This window comes from Mycteria americana, chromosome 7 (genome assembly GCF_035582795.1).
Source record: "Mycteria americana isolate JAX WOST 10 ecotype Jacksonville Zoo and Gardens chromosome 7, USCA_MyAme_1.0, whole genome shotgun sequence".
NCBI lineage: Eukaryota > Metazoa > Chordata > Aves > Ciconiiformes > Ciconiidae > Mycteria > Mycteria americana.
The window spans coordinates 19,773,057-19,789,219 of record NC_134371.1 but is presented as its reverse complement, the minus strand read 5'-3'; the positions used below and the strand labels follow the sequence as shown (position 1 = coordinate 19,789,219).

General features: G+C 34.8%; 1 protein-coding gene across 8 annotated transcripts in view; it reads left to right on the top strand.

Annotated features, from left to right (window-relative positions):
• RHBDD1 (rhomboid domain containing 1) overlaps positions 1-16,163 on the top strand; it is a 52,638-nt gene that overhangs the window by 19,861 nt on the left and 16,614 nt on the right. For 6 of the 8 annotated variants that reach the window (XM_075507316.1, XM_075507312.1, XM_075507314.1 and 3 more), the window contains 3 exons: positions 1,025-1,113; positions 2,780-2,830; positions 7,654-7,773. In XM_075507316.1, coding sequence (XP_075363431.1) covers positions 1,025-1,113; positions 2,780-2,830; positions 7,654-7,773 — 260 coding nt within the window. The remainder of the gene's footprint in view (positions 1-1,024; positions 1,114-2,779; positions 2,831-7,653; positions 7,774-16,163) is intronic. The other 2 variants (XM_075507318.1, XM_075507319.1) reach the window with 2 other exon arrangements.

Below are 16,163 nucleotides of genomic sequence, written 5' to 3'. Positions count from 1 at the left end.
TTTATTTTAAACAGAGGTTTCATTTCTGCTTTAAAAAGGCAAAAAAGCTCATATTACTTGAATCTTTGGACAACCAGTATAAATCCAGTGGACTGAGTTATTTAAAATTGCATATACTAGGAAATCTTAATATTTAGTGTATTGGCTGCTCTAACCTCATAATAGAGGTGAACAACTTACAAATAATGTTTAAACCTGGTTAAACTCAAAAGATTTTACTCTTAATTAATGTCTAAACCTGATTAAACACAAAAGAGTTTAACTCTTAATTTGAATGCTGAAAATTAGTTTATGAATTTAGAGTACCCCATAGCCATGGCAATACTTGGAGCAAATCTCCTTATTTACTGTAAACATATGTTTCCATATTGATGATTTCTTAAAAGACTCTAGAGCCTTTTCATTCTATATGCAAATTGGCAATGATCTTTTTTTGAAGAAATCATTGGTATGTATACAAAAGAATTTAGATCTCAGCATTTTACTTGTTCTTTTAGTTTTGAAGGTACTGTGTTACAAAGATAGCAACAGATCTGCATTCATGCTTATCTCAGACTTATTTTAAGATTGTATTGATGGTGCAGTAGAAAGTACTGTATTCATGCTTTTACTTGGAACTAAATGGTTTTGGTAGATCCTACCTAGACATTTCAGTCCAATTCTGTGGATTTACTTTTTTATAGATTAAAACTAGTTTCCTACTTCAGTAAGTCTTTACTTTAAATGCTTTTAGGGAAATTATATTCTGTCCTTTAAACATGCAATTAAAATGATCTCTCCAATTAGTTTCCAGCTTCTTCAGGATATTTGTTAGATGCTTTTCTGTAACTTTATATACCTAGCAATTTTATGGTAGTTATGAAGAAAGAAAACTTGGCACTATGTCCTTGCAGGCAAGTAATTTCTCTATGGTTGTTCTCACTCAGGGTCTTTCTCAGTTACAACAAATTCTGCACTCCCTCTTCTGGATCCCTACTAAAAAAGCCTTCCTTTCCATCACTCACAAGATTTTCCTTTTTTGTAGGACTTCTTTTTCTGGGCATCTGGCAGGGATTCTTGTTGGATTGATGTACACTATGGGACCTCTGCAAAAGATCATGAAAGCCTGTGCAGGTATATAGTTTTGTTCAATTTGTGAAATCTGCATAAGAGACACTTCTATTTTTAAAATTCAGTAAGTCTTGCATATAGAAATTCAGGCCATTCCAGTAAGTTTTTAGGCAATTATAGGTATGCTGATTATTCAAGTGAATGCAGAAGAAAAAAATCAACTTCTTTTTTCTTAAATATGGATGATAAGAACCAGTAATTGTGTCTTTCGGGTATTTTTAATTAGAGGAATACCTTTTACCCTTCTTTTTAAATGTTTATTTAGAGTAAAATGTTTCACATAAGATGCAAATGAAAATGTCACTTTAAATGAAGTGTGGTGAAGCCATAAAAATATGCCAGAACACAATATGTTTTCATGTTGATTTCTACTACTTGAGTCCATTCTAGTGGAAGTCCCTACAGTTTGAAAAAGGATGTGGGATGCTTGAGAAATTGTTACCAGAATTCTCAAGCTTTCCAACAATGTATTACTACAGCTTTTCATATTGTAGTAATACTTATTTTTAAAAATAAGATTGTATCTTTAGACATCTTTAGTCTAACAATTGTTTTAAATACAACCCTGCAAACTCTTATATGAACACTCCCATAAATTTCAGTGTTTTAATTGGAAGTCTAAGCCCTGTCACAACAGCTGTGCTGGGGTTGGTTGTCAGAATATTTGGTTTTTATGTCTGATTACTTAATATGTTGAGTACTTTATTCATGACTGTGCCATCAAGTTGACCATGGATATGGTATTTGTATAGTGGGAAATTATTTGTTCAGGTGTGTATGCTTTTCACAGGAAGTTTTATTGCTGTTTGGTGGTAGTCTGTAAGTCATATATGTTTAGGAGTTTTAAGTGGGAAAATAGAGACTGAAGCATCATATTTCCTCCTCTGCTGGAGTAAACAGACATAAAGTGTCACATTAGCTCAATGTTAATATTGCATGTTTCTGTCGCATGGGGGGCTATCTGATGACTATTAGGACAGTCAAGCATCGGATCACACTGCCTTGGGAGGTTCTGCAGTCTCCATCCTTGGATGTTTTCAAGACTTGACAAGATGAAGGCCTGAGTAATCTGGTCGGATCTCATAGCTAACCCTGCTCTGAGTGGGAGTTGAGCTAGTAACCTTCTGAGGTCCCTTCTAAACTGAATTATTCCAGGATTCTGTGATAAAACCCATGGCACCGTTAGTGAAACATGCTATGGAGATCCTGCTGTTGTGAAGGTTGCTGTGTGACTACGACCTGGAGGAAGGAGTGTTCCAGGACACAGGTCATCTTTCTCCTGTGTAGTAGAGCAGAAACAGTGGAGTGTTATTCCAGTCCTCGGTTTTCTGTGCTTTAACCCGGTTTTACCAATGTACAAATCTCAGTGCAGAAATTGTTCATTATATGTTCTGGAGAACATTTGTTAGGTTGGTTTGCATTTTTCTAGGCTACATGGGTATGTTGCTTAAACACAGCACGCTACTATAAAATCTGGAACAACATACAAGCTTATCAATACTAAATTCTCTTCACTGATGCTAAAAAAATTCATAGGTACCTGTTGTTTCATATTTGTGTCTTATGAAACAGACTCTGAAAGAGTGCTTTAAATTTGATTTTGTATTTTACAAAGAAAGACAATGTCATCATTTTATTCTAATACTACATGCATTAATCTTATATTTAGGTGGCATTTCTTCATTCACTGACCCTGCCAGGCCAAGGGACTACTATTCAGGTAAGTACTCTCACCCACTTACCTAAAAACTTTTTCCAGCTTTAAAAATAGGGACATCATTTTGCTAATGATAGAAAACCTACAGAGGAGCTAGTTAAATGGAAACATATATATTATACAAAATATTCTGCACATACATATACTTGCTAAACTTATATTACTTCTCTGGCCATGTCTCGCCTTTCTTTTTTAGGGAACTGTGTGGATGTATTTTGTACAAGAGGCTTTAAACCTCAAATTAAGGTCATGACTTCATAAAGGGATGGAAATACCATCCCAATAAAGGGATGGAAATACAATCCCTTTTGCAGAAGGGGCAGCAGCAGGGAAATTGTGTCTACTGAAAGCAGCCCTTTGAACCTTGAAATCTGCCCTGATCTGGCAAATTTATCTATTCCATTCTAGGATGTTTTTTTCCCCCCTCCAAGGAGGAACTTCTTCCTTTGAACACTTTTTGTAAATCAAGTAATTTACATGCAAAAAGCCCACTTCTCACCAGAATAAATCTAGGCTATCTTCACAGTATATAGGTGGATAGTTGGAATACTAGCATACTTCAAATGTAGCACATTTGATTCACTTCTCGTGCAGAACATTGCGTCGTTGTATGTGGAGTGTGTAGAAATAATAGGTGGAGGCCTTGTCTGGGAGGGACAGAAGAGGAGCCAGCTGTGAGAAGGGCTGTGTTTTGGATCAAAGCTAAGGGATGTATAGCCTAGTGTATCTTATCTCCTCAGTGATTTATACTGTTTCCTAAGCATCTGCTGTAAGAACAGCATAAATAGATAGTGATAACTCCCTCAGATATCTGCCAATGTGCAGTGGCTTGTGGCTTAAAGATGTTTTCAGCAGCAAGTTTTGTGGGGGAATTTTGTCTTTAATAGCCTGTGATGGATTCTTCTTCCATGAATTTGTCAAAAGCTCTTTGAATCTGTGTGAACTTTTTTAACACCTACAACATCACAGAAGAAGAATTTCATAGTTTACTTCCTGGTGTAGAATCTGTCATTTTTGTTTGTTTTGAACCTGCTAGCTGCTAATTTCATTTGACGCACATTAATCCTTCTCTGGGAAGGGAGACCAAACCTTCATTCTTTATGTAATTATTCATATTCTTTATGGTTTTGTAGACTTCAGTTCTATACTCACCATAGTCATCTTTTCTGTCTGGTTGAAAAGTTGTAGTCTATATGGTTGCTTATATGGAAACTATTTCATATGTTTGATCATTCTTACTGTTCTCTGATGTTTAGTCATGCAGGGTTTTTTATTTTTATAATCTTGTGTAAGTGAGATGTGCTTACTCTGAGCCACAGTGATCCAAGGTTAGTGCTGCTTTTATTCTCTATGATGGATTTGTTTTCCATGACCTACCTCCAATTTTATTATTATGTTAAATAGTTCCCACAAGCGAAATTATCAGCCCTTGAATAATTTTGAAGCATTTGTTTTGTAATTCCTAACCAAAAGATCTTAACCTACCTTCCTTACCAACAGCAGCAAGGATTGTTGTAACTTAAAAGTATATTTACGCAGGATTTCCATTATCCCAGTTCTCAAGTCAAAAAACACTTGATGTAAAGGCCAGTAAAGAAATAAAACAAAAGTAATATTGTGAAATGAAATAAATGTGAATATAGACTATGTAATAAGCATGAGCTACCTATTTCCATGACTGACAGTCTCAGCCCAGTTAAAGATGTTCACCTAGCTACAGGTACTGTTCAGTCCACCAGGGCCTGGGTGTGCTGCTTGCATTGCTCTGTATTCTACAGTCATAGAGACTAAATCTTCCTTCAGTATTCCAGGATAGTAGGGTGGGTGGAAACTCTAAAGATTTATATCAGAAAAGGTACTTTAATGGCTAATGAAGATAAGAATTTGTACTTGACATTTAAACTGCAGTATCTATTGCAGCCACTGTACAAACACCAGCTGTTTGGAGTTTGGGTGGGTGTAAAAGACCACCCTTGGGTAATAGGAGCAGATTATGAATAGCCCTTTACTTTTCCAGCTCTTCCTAAGCAGCGAAAAGGGAAGAGATTTCACGTGATATATCTAGCATGATGGGGGACTACATAGCACTGGAGGAAAGAAAACTTTAGTATGCTGACAACAAAGATGTCTGGGGCTTTTTGCATGTCTTGGGCAGTCCCCGAAGTAGCCATGTGTTGCTTTGTGGTGTTGTGGACAAAAGGGAGATAAAGGAGAGGGTTAACCTGGATTATCATGTCTTCCAAGCTTGGCTTTAGACGTAACTACATTTTTTTTTTGGTACTAAATTTATTTCTCTAAAATGGATTACAACTGCAATTCCAAAAATATATATACTTGTTATGTTAATTCCCTGTGTATATACTTTGTAATTGTCTTTCATCCTATTTGCAGAAGTCTTTATGGAAGATTTAACCTTGTGCTTGGTGTATGATATATGTAATAAATCTGGCCATCTGTGGATTAAGAAAACTCTCTCTTGTGTCATAGGCTAATGATGCATATACAGTACATCCTTACCTTGATTAATTTCTCATTTCTGGTATTGCTGATTTATTACTATCTGCCTTTAAATACCAATTTAAATAGAAAAATAGATGAAGTTATGGTCAGAACAGATTTTATGAAACAGTACAAGGAAACAGCTTTAGAAGAAAAATATTATTTTAAGTGTAACTTTAACACATTTAGTATTGAGTAACTGAATTAGGTTTTCTAAATGCAGTTCATGAATAAAGTATTAGGACACTTATTTTGATTAATAGGAACACCTTGAACATGTCGATGGTGCTGAACTTGTAAAAAAAAAAAAAGATTATGGCTTTCTGAGCACTTACAACTTGATGACAGTGTAAAACATCAAACATACAAAAATTTACAGTAATAGAACAAACTTAAAATACGACATCCTTTTTCTCTCATCAGATAATTTCATGCTTTTAGTACCCCAATTTTTATAGCCTTCATGCATGCAGTTTTGAAGCCTTCAGAAAATAAATTTATAGCTGAGAAAATGTTCATTCAGATTAACGTAATGCAGAGGGGAATGAGGGGAATACATGAAGATGGCATCCAAAGTGTATATGTACAACAGCTAAATGGTATCCTGCAGTCAGTTTCATTTTTCTGCAGAATTATGTCTCTTAAATGTAGTCAGTATTACTTAAAGGCTTTTAAAGTTTGTTAAAAATATGACTGTAATTCATACTGATTAAAAAATAAAAATAATCTTTTCTAACCAGAGGAGTTGCTGACCATTTGAGAAATGGCAGAATTTCAGGTTACTGGAGGATAATACAGTGTTCACTGCAGATGTATGAAAATTCTCCTGATGTCAGTTGTATGTTCCAAAAAGGAAAAATTTGCAAATGGACAGAATTACATTTTTCCTCTATGTGTGTGTGTAATGATACATCCGTGTGCACATACATGTGTATATAAAATATATGTAGGTATACTTGCATAATACACACAGAGGAATATATATACTCCTGTATAGAATAGCGTGCAGTCACTCTGTTCATTTTTTCCTGCTTTTCCTGTATAACTTTAAGATAGGGTATTCCTATTTTTATCTGTCTTAAGATTCTAGAGCTTGCGATTTTTTTCTTTAACACAATAATTTTTTAAAAGAAATTATTTATATGTCCTCAGTTCATAGCCTGTGCTTGTTACTAATCACAGAAACTCCGCAAGAAGGTTACACATGGAATACGTATAACTAATGAAGTATCATAAGACTATCATTGATGCTAATAATCTGAAGATAAAGGGAAATGGCATGCTGTATTTGTTTCATAGAAAAATATTTCTAATTACTTCATTTTGAAAAACTTGTGTACATTTTCTGTCAGTTGGAAGAAACTGGCTACATTTCTGTGCCTTGGTTCTTCAAAATCCCCTGTCCAGCTGTCTGGAAGAGAAATTAAAATATTACCAAAGCTTTGTATTTTGAAGATGCAAAAATCGAATAGAAAAATGGGACTTTTCTCCTTAGTTTTTCTCAGTTTAGATTTTCTGTGCTCAGACAAGATCAGATTGTGTTAAAAGGAAGAGCGTCTAGCTCAATACTCTAGCCAAGTAATTTTTTTCTTTTAAATCCCATGTGTTTGGGTGGATGATGGTTTGTCTGTTTGGCTTGCTTTTGTCTAACTTTGCAAATGGTCAGAAATTCTTGGTTGTCAGTAGTGCAGGCAATATACAGTGTCACATTAGATGAGATCCACAGTGTGGTGGGTTTTTTTCCAGGGCAGATGTAGCTGTACAATAGCACAATATTAGCTGTATATATTACTGCAAAAATTTGCAGGAATCTTTTCCCATGTGTTTTCTAGGTCCAAACATTACTTGAATTTATGATGACATTGGCATGTATTGTTTATGGACACTGAGGGGAAGTGAGAGACAGGTGGGAAAAAGCCTGATGCCTACCTGTTTTGTTCTTGCTGTTCTAGTGACATTAATAAGGTGCCCAAGTATTGACAATTAAACGTTAAAAGGAGCTGAAGAAAAGTGTCTTTCAATTTCTCTGTGAAACTTCTTAATAATGGCAATTCTATGACACTTCTTTATAACAGTTATAAAAAACTGAGATGTTTGATCCATCCTTTTTCTGTTGTTTTTCTCTCTCCTGTTACTATAGTCTGGCTTTGTAAATTAGAAATTGATTCATGGCATATATTGTATAAGTAATTGAATCCTAATAATTTTTTTCTTTCCCAAATTAAAATAATTTGTGGAAGAAAGATAGCATAAAGGTAATATCTGATTTCACACTCTCCTACTGAGTAGCAGCAGTTATTTTTCTTTATTTTGTATTCATTTTGCAGAGTATTATGGCTATCCAGGTTATCAATACAGAACGCCAAGGAGCTATTACGATTATACAGGTGGGCTTACTGAAGACGAACAGCTTGAAAGGGCAGTGCAGAACAGTCTTAATGAAAGAGGTAGAAATTTTATTGCATTTTATATTTTAAGTTGTGATTCATACTGGCAGGGGAGTGGGGGCGGGCGGGGGGAGGATGTATTGCTCATTATTTATTTTCAGTATTTTGGGCATATCTTCAGAAACAGAGGAAAGTTTCCTGGTAGAATTTTCAGAGAATGCAGTGCGAGGATGTGGTATCATTCTCTTAGTGTAATCCCATTTATTCATAAATGCTTACTTTTGATTACCTTGCTACTACTATAGTAAAAGAAATGCTTTTATAACAAAAACCCCTTAAGTAAACTAAGTTGCTGTGCCAAAAAATCTTCCAATATTCTAAAAAGTACTATGAAGTGGTATAATAGAAGAATTGATTTTGCCAATATTTAAACTTTCTCTGTGTGTATATTTTTGCTTTTTATATGAATTTAATTGACAAACAATGTACTGATTTCTTACTCTTCACACTGTCCTTTTCTACCTTAAAGGAAGTTTATATTCTAGCTAGCTGAAAGGCAAAAAAAAGAAAAAAAGATAGAAATGTTTAGAAAGAAAAATGGAGTTTGTTTTTAACTGAAACTTATAAGTTAAATGGGTATAAAATACATTTCTTAGGATATATTTTATCTTTTTATAATGCAAGTGAAATCAAGAAGGAAAGAATACTTTGTAGAATCTATTTCTCAGCTTCCGAAAACTTCAAGACTTGAGGGAAAATCTGTTTAATAGGAGTGACAGCACATTATTTAGAGCATCATGTGTAAAATCTACATCCAAAAGTTATGCAACGTTTTTATATTGAAGTGATAAAATAAAGGGCAGAATTGAACATAGTATTTGTTGTCTGGTATTGAGATAGTTTTTCATATCAAACATTGCTTCCTCTTTAATCTGTTGCATGTCAATATGGATTCTTTTGGGAATTCAGCCAAAGGCTTTAGGTGCTCCTTAACCTAAATCTGAAAGATTTCTTTTAAATTTGGTAAAGCTGTAACATTTAATCTTAACAAAAATAATAACCTGGCTGAATATCTTGTCAATGTCATTTTCCTTTTTCATAATCTCGGTATTCTATCTTCCTGGGTGCAAAGAAGCATTCGTTAGGAAAAAGATACAGAAGCCTCTACTTGTAACTGCAGCCCTTAAAATGCAGAGCACCATTCATAAATCTCTGCTCAGAAAATTAATTTATACCACTGTGTTATGGCTATCAGAGAAATACCAGGCAAAATATGAAAATTAATATCTTGACAAATCATCATCACTTTTACTTTCACACCTTCTGTGATCCTGGTTTTTATTACGAAGAACATGTCATGTTATCTGGAAGATGGTTTTAAAAAGGCAGCAGATGAAGCAAGATTGTGATAGGAAAAGGCTTTTCCAGTTTGAAAAAATCATTAACATTTTTTAAAGTAAATACAGCTTTTTGCTTTATTAAGTTTGCATCTATTGTGAGAGTCGCCTGGGAGGCAGAAGTGCAGACTTTTAGCGAAATTAGGGGGGTTTAAGTAATTTTTTTTTCTAGCTATCTTCATTTTTGTGTTCACCTTTCGTCTTTAAGCATAGTTCTGTCTAACTGTCCCTGAACATTGTGAAGCTAGAAACTCTAAAAAAAAAAACCCCACATTTTCTACAGCAAGATTATTACTGTAATATATTTGTTTTAGAAATTATTGAAATCTGAGCAGTCCCATTTCAATCAAACTGTACTGAAAAACTTAGAAGATAGTGAGAATCTTAGCTTTCAAATAAATCAATAAAATAGCATTTAGTCCATCTGGTTTTTCAGCAGAAGATGGTGAATTAGTTACTGTTCATGCTGTCTTAGGAATTTTTAAAAATTGACAAAGTCATATCAATATGTTGTCCTATGTAAGTACTAGATTTTGGGAAGGAATGGGTCTAAAATGAGCTTTATTGTAAGGGATGCTTTTTATTTTACTGTCATTTTTGCATGACATTTTACATCATTTTTAACATTGAGTTTGAGAAAGAAATCCTTCAAAGCTTTTAATATTAAGCATTTTGAAATGTTATCTGCAAGAATGAGCCATGTTTGTGTTTTTTTAAAACTATCAAGGAAACAGAATACATACGTTAAATAACAGTTATGATAATATAAATAACTAGATAGTATACACCTTAAAGGCTTTCATGTATCAGCGTGGAACACCTGCAGCTTTCATTTGTAGCCTTAAATAATCTATATCACTATAGGTAAGTAAGTATTTTTTCCCTGCTTGTTGTTTTTGGACAAAGCTAAGTTTTCAGCTGAAAGAGGGAATATATTCTTATTTGGAGAATGCCTTTTGATGAAACATGAGATATACTTAGAGATGCTATTTAAATTCTATCTCACTGATAGATAAGTGTGGCATACCAAGTCACATTTTTAACTTCAATTTGAGATGGCAGCATTTCTTAAGACTATGGTAGTGTCTGTTTTCAGTGCTAGTTGTAGTTTTCAAGCCTCACAGATAAGTGAAGTGGGAAAATGTATCATTGTATATTGTTTCCAATATAGTTTGGTGTGATCAAATATATATAGATGATGTTTTCAGTGGTTTCACAGGAGTGCTTTAATTTTTGTACCTCTTTCTCCTACCTACTGGAGCACTTTAATTTGGAAAAGCAAGACTTTAGAGCTGAACTCTTAAAATACTTCCTTAAACAAGCTGCTTAAAGGTTAAGCTTGCCTATAGGCAGATGCCTTATTTCACACAGAAAGTAATATAGAGCATGTAATTGATCATACCTGTTTTAGTGATGCAGGATGAGATGAAATTTACTGTGCTAATGAGCAATTAGGATATTCTTCCCTGTCAGTTAGTTTGAAAAAATAATTAGCTTGAATGAGCATTGTCCTTTGAATGTGATATGTTTTTCCCTAAAGCATGACATTCACAGTTGCTTGCAATTACGTGGATGATGAAACAGGTACTTAACATGACTAAAAATTACATAAAATAATTTGAAATAGATAGCTAAATGGATGTAAAAACAGGTACCACTCTCTTTCCTTATTAATATTTTTTTTCCCCAGCTATGACATTTAAACCATCACCGTTGCTCTGTAGCTTGGACAAAAAAGTATTGCAGTAATTTCAATTGATTGCCCCCCAGTTGGACATATGCATTTATTAGGATTTTTAGGCCACAAAATGTACCATTACACATTTGGAATATTGCAATTCTTATAAATTACTGCGTTAGTATCCTACTAAGCTATTAAAAGAATTAGTGGCATAGTACAGAATTTCCTGGTATCAGTTGTCCACAACTGAAAACTAATTTGTATTAAGATGTGCATCTAATTTAAGCTCAGTAGTTACTCTTCTATAATCCTGTACATGGGTTATCTAAACCCACCATAAAGGTACTGCATTTCTGCTTATTCTACATTCAGGCATTCCTGAACTGCAATTCTATTTTTATTCTAGAACCTGAAAGTTTCTTAATAATAATAATAATTATCTAATGCAACAAAATAAATTGCTAGGCTTGTTTGTGGGATTTATGTAGGAGCCAGAGCAGGAAGGATTTTGTCCTGGTTTTGGCTGGGATAGAGTTAATTTTCTTCCTAGTAGTTGGTATAGTGCTGTGTTTTGGATTTTAGTATGAGAATAATGTTGATAACACGCTGATGTTGTAGTTGTTGCTAAGCAGTGCTTACACTACTCAAGGTCTTTTCAGCTTCCCATGCTCTGCTGGGTGCACAAGAAGCTGGGAGGAAGCACAGCCAGGATAGTTGATCCAAACTGGCCAAAGGGCTATTCCATACCATATGACGTCATACTCAGTATAGAAACTGGGGAGAGTTGGCCGGGGCATAGCAGTCACTGCTCAGGAACTGGCAGGGCATCAGTTGGTGGGTGGTGAGCGGTTGTATCACTTGTTTTTTTTTCCTGGGTTTTGTTCCTCGCTCTCTTGTTGTTTTCCTTCCCATTACAATTTATTATTATTATTGTTCCAGTTATTAAACTGTTCTTATCTCAACCAACAAGTTTTCTTACTTTTGCTCTTCCAATTCTCTCCCCCATCCCACCGGGGGAGAGGGTGAGCGAGCGGCTGTGTGGGGCTTAGTTGCTGACTGGGGCTAAACCACAACAATTTATGTAGCATCAGTTTTAAGACTGTCAAACTGTCATAATGATTTAGGTCTGTTTACTAAAAGGAACTGTTATTTATATTCTTTCCATTCCCAGTTTTAGGTAGGTTGTTGTCTCAAACAAGAATCAGTTTAAACAGCATTAATTTTTTTTCTCTGAAGTTGTTTGTTTTTTTCATTCTTATTCTCATAATTCTATATTGGTTACAAATGGCAATAATTCTTCCTTTAGCTAAGTCAGGAAAATAATTTTGGATTTAAAAAAATCATAGCCTTTGATATTTAAACTATATGGTTTTACTATGAAGTTAGAATATATGGCTGCCATTTTTGTTTATGTTGTGGTTTAGCCCCAGCCAGCAACTAAGCTCCACACAGCTGCTCACTCACTCCCCCCCAGTGGGAAGGGGGAGAGAATCGGAAGAGTAAAAGTAAGAAAAGTCATGGGTTGAGATAAGAACAGTTTAATAAGTAAAGCAAAAGCCACGCATGCAAGCAAAGCAAAACAAGGAATTAATTCAGTACTTCCCATGGGCAGGCAGGTGTTCAGCCATCTCCAGGAAAGCAGGGCTCCATCACATGTAACGGTTACTTGGGAAGACGCCATCGCTCCAAACATCACCCCCTTCCATCTTCTTCCCCAGCTTTATATACTGAGCATGACGTCATATGGTATGGAATAGCCCTTTGGCCAGTTTGGATCGACTATCCTGGCTGTGCCCCCTCCCAGCTTCTTCTGCACCTGGCAGAGCACGGGAAGCTGAAAAGTCCTTGACTAGTGCAGCAACGACTAAAACATCTCTGTATTATCAACACTGTTCTCAGCACAAATCCAAAACATAGCCCCATACCAGCTGCTATAAAGAAAATTAACTCTATCTCAGCTGAAACCAGGACAGTTTAATACTAGTATTAGCAGCCGTCCTTAATGTAACCCCAGTATACCATATCTCCTATCTATTGTTTACTTGCTATTCTGCTCAGAAGAAATATCTCGATTACTGTGGGATGTGGATTTGGATTTTTGTTGTGGTGGGTGTTGGGATTTTTTGTGAGTTGAACTTCTAAGTGTCTGTCTTTCAAGCTCAATAATGTTAAGAATCCCTTGCAAGCTCATTTCTCTGCACAAAGGAATTTTCCTCTTTTTTTTTTTTTAAGACTACGTTCTTTAAACATGTAGGTGATAGTCTTTATAGTTTGTGATTAAAGAGAAATACCTATAAGTATACATACATAGATATTCCTCTTCTATTTTATAGTGAAACTGTCTATATATGCATTTCTTTAGTTCTAATTTAAAGCAAAACAAAAAAAAAAACCCCATCCACTCAAAGTTTTTAGATGGTCAAGTATGGGCTAGTCATAGGTATATTTGCAGTGTAGTTAGGAAATATCTAGGCATCTGGCTTACCTATTATCTGAATTTTCAAGGGTTCCCATTTCTGTTTTCTTCTACTGAGACTGGACTTTTTATTAGTAGTCTGTGAAATTTGCCAAATCCATGGAACATTGTAATAAGAATGAAACTGATGTGATAAGACTATAGAGAAATGCTGTATAATTCAACTTATTTTCCAATCAGTGTTATCTTTCCCTTCTGCGATTGTAGGAATGCCAGTCATTGCATTTGACTATGATGGTTTTCTGGAGAAATGTCTTAAAATAGATTATATTAAAATGTGCAGTGCATGATATCAGATTAAAACACATTTCATAAAGTCATATGCTAGGACTTGCATCTGATTCTTAAAGTCCAACTTTTTTCCAACTTTTTTTTTTTTTTTAATTCAGAATATGTATGATGTCAAGGTACCCAACAACACTTTTTGGAAAAAAGCTCTCCCCCTCGAGTAGAGCTCTTTTTCTAAATATGTCTCTAAAACTGCAACCATGCTCTATGATCTGGATCACAGCACTTTCTTCTGGCAAATTTCCAGGAAATTAAATCAGTAAATTTTTATCATTTCCACACAGAAAGTTTTGGTGTATGCTCAGTGTAAGTAGCAGACTGCTTGCAACAAGAAGCAAAGCAAGAATTCTATTATAAATGTTTAATGAATGTATAGCAATATTCTTCCATCTGTCTCTTCATAAAAATAGTGGTTGATGTAGGATAAAACATGTTTACTGAAGATTAGAACCAGAAAAGTCCTTATTCTCTTGATAATGGCAGTAAAAGTTCACCAGACAGGTAAGACAAAGCACCACTAAGCCTTTCACCACGGGCTTACCTTTTAAAATTAGAACCACAACCAATTAGCACCTATGAAATACTGTGGTGTAAAGAATAGTTCTGTAAAGCAGTGAAATCATTCTATTGGAAAACCTCCATTTACACAGGCAAACAGGTTAGGTTAAGACAGCTGAAGCAGTTACTGCCCTTTGTTATCTAAACTGGTGTTAATTTAACTTTGTCTAAAAAATATTGGACTGGATGAAAAATATTGGACTGAAAATTCAGAGCTCAGGAGCATCTTTGTTCATAGTTCAACTATTTCTGCTTCAGTGGCAGTGCAGTAGGGGAAGCTAGATGGGATGGACAACTAGAATTGGCAGCTCCTTCAAATTCAGGTCTCATGTACTTGTATGTCAACAAGCTGTATTTTTTTTGTCTAGATTAGAGGTCTTAAATAAAAAATGTGGTCTAGTTAATTCCTTCTGAAATGTTACAGTACTTGTAATAGTAGTTGTTTTAAGCCTTGTACACACTTGACCTTTAAAGATACTGCTATTTATCTTTAAATAGTGCATAAGTATTTTGGATATACTGGGTTTAGACTTGTCTCCTTTAGCCTTTGTGCTTAAAAAAAAGAATGCACTCATGTCTTACATTTTGAGTATTTTGGTGGGTGTTTTTTGTTTTTTGGGTTTTTTTTGTGGTTTTTTGTTTTGTTTTTGTTTTTGTTTTTTTTTACTTTTAAAGCAATGTTGACTTGGTTCAGATACTGAAGCACAGGTAATAAACAGTTTAGGACCAATTGTGCTTGGTTCAAGGGACATGGGGGTACTTGATACAGTTTTGTTCAATGTTGATAGTGTGTTGAAGATTTTAAATTGTGTAAAGAATTCCATAGAATTAGCATAACTGGGGAAATTAGTTTCTCCTTTATTTCCACTGTCTCTTCCTCTTGTCCTCAGTGCTACACATTTTTCTTCATTTCTCCTGTCTTTAGGATTATTATAATTATTATTATATGTGAATCCATGCAGACAATTTGGCAGTCTTCTAGGAGAGGCACGATTTCTGTTCAGGAGTAGTGTGTAGAGAGCATTCCTTCAGATGTCTGGAGGAAAATGTACTAAGAGAATGCTTTTGATAGACAAATCAACACTAGAAGATGTTGTGCAAACTGCTAGTATGGTCTTTAGTAGTTTGGTTTTTTGCCTTTTCTACTTCCCTTCTTGCCCATGATTCAGGAGTTCTGTGTGCATCCTTTTCCTCTTGTCTTTGAAACACTTCTACATACAGAGTAAAACTAGTTCAATAGCTTATTAGTAAACTGGAAGAGCTGAAATGTGTCCTGTTAAAATAATCATTAACAGAAACTAGGTTTTGATCCAAAGTACCAAACCAAGTTGGTAAAAGTGGGTTATGCAAATAAATGAGATTGTGTTCCCCATTTCTCTCATCTGTCTTACCTGAAAAAGTTCTGTCCACTGTTGCATACAATATTGCCTAAGGTTTTGGGCTTGCTTGGATGCAGCATTCCTGAGTTGTATGTATAGGGATAAAAAGACAGACACTATTAATTTGAAAGTAGGGCTTCATTCCACATGACTGATAATGTGTTTGCACTTATCATTAATGTGAAAAAGTACGAAAATACAAAATATTGAAGCATTGTGACACTAGTACACTGAAAATAGTTTAGAACATAATTTCAGATTGTTTGACATCCTAATGCATCATGCCTTTCCAGGCTATTTTGCTCGCTGTTTTGTCCTGGTATTGTTTGCTTCTCTCTAATTTGCCCTGGATTATAGCACCGTGCTGAGATTACTATATTCAGTATTTAACATTCTGGAGGTGATGGCTCTCTTTTGCAATGCAGCACATCTTTCCTTCTTTCCATCAAATGCTTGGTACTCTATTGGGTATTTTTGGAAACACTGTCTGAAGGGTTAACTTCGTTTGGTCTTCAGGCAACAAGTTGACAGTGACATAGTTGTTCTTAGCTTCTGATTATTGCTACAAAAGATTTTGAGAGAAGAATTTCAATAATGATTAATCTTGTTTGTATTAAAAGAAATATAGTACTGACACAAAGTATTATTCAGATTTTCATGCTAAAATGTAT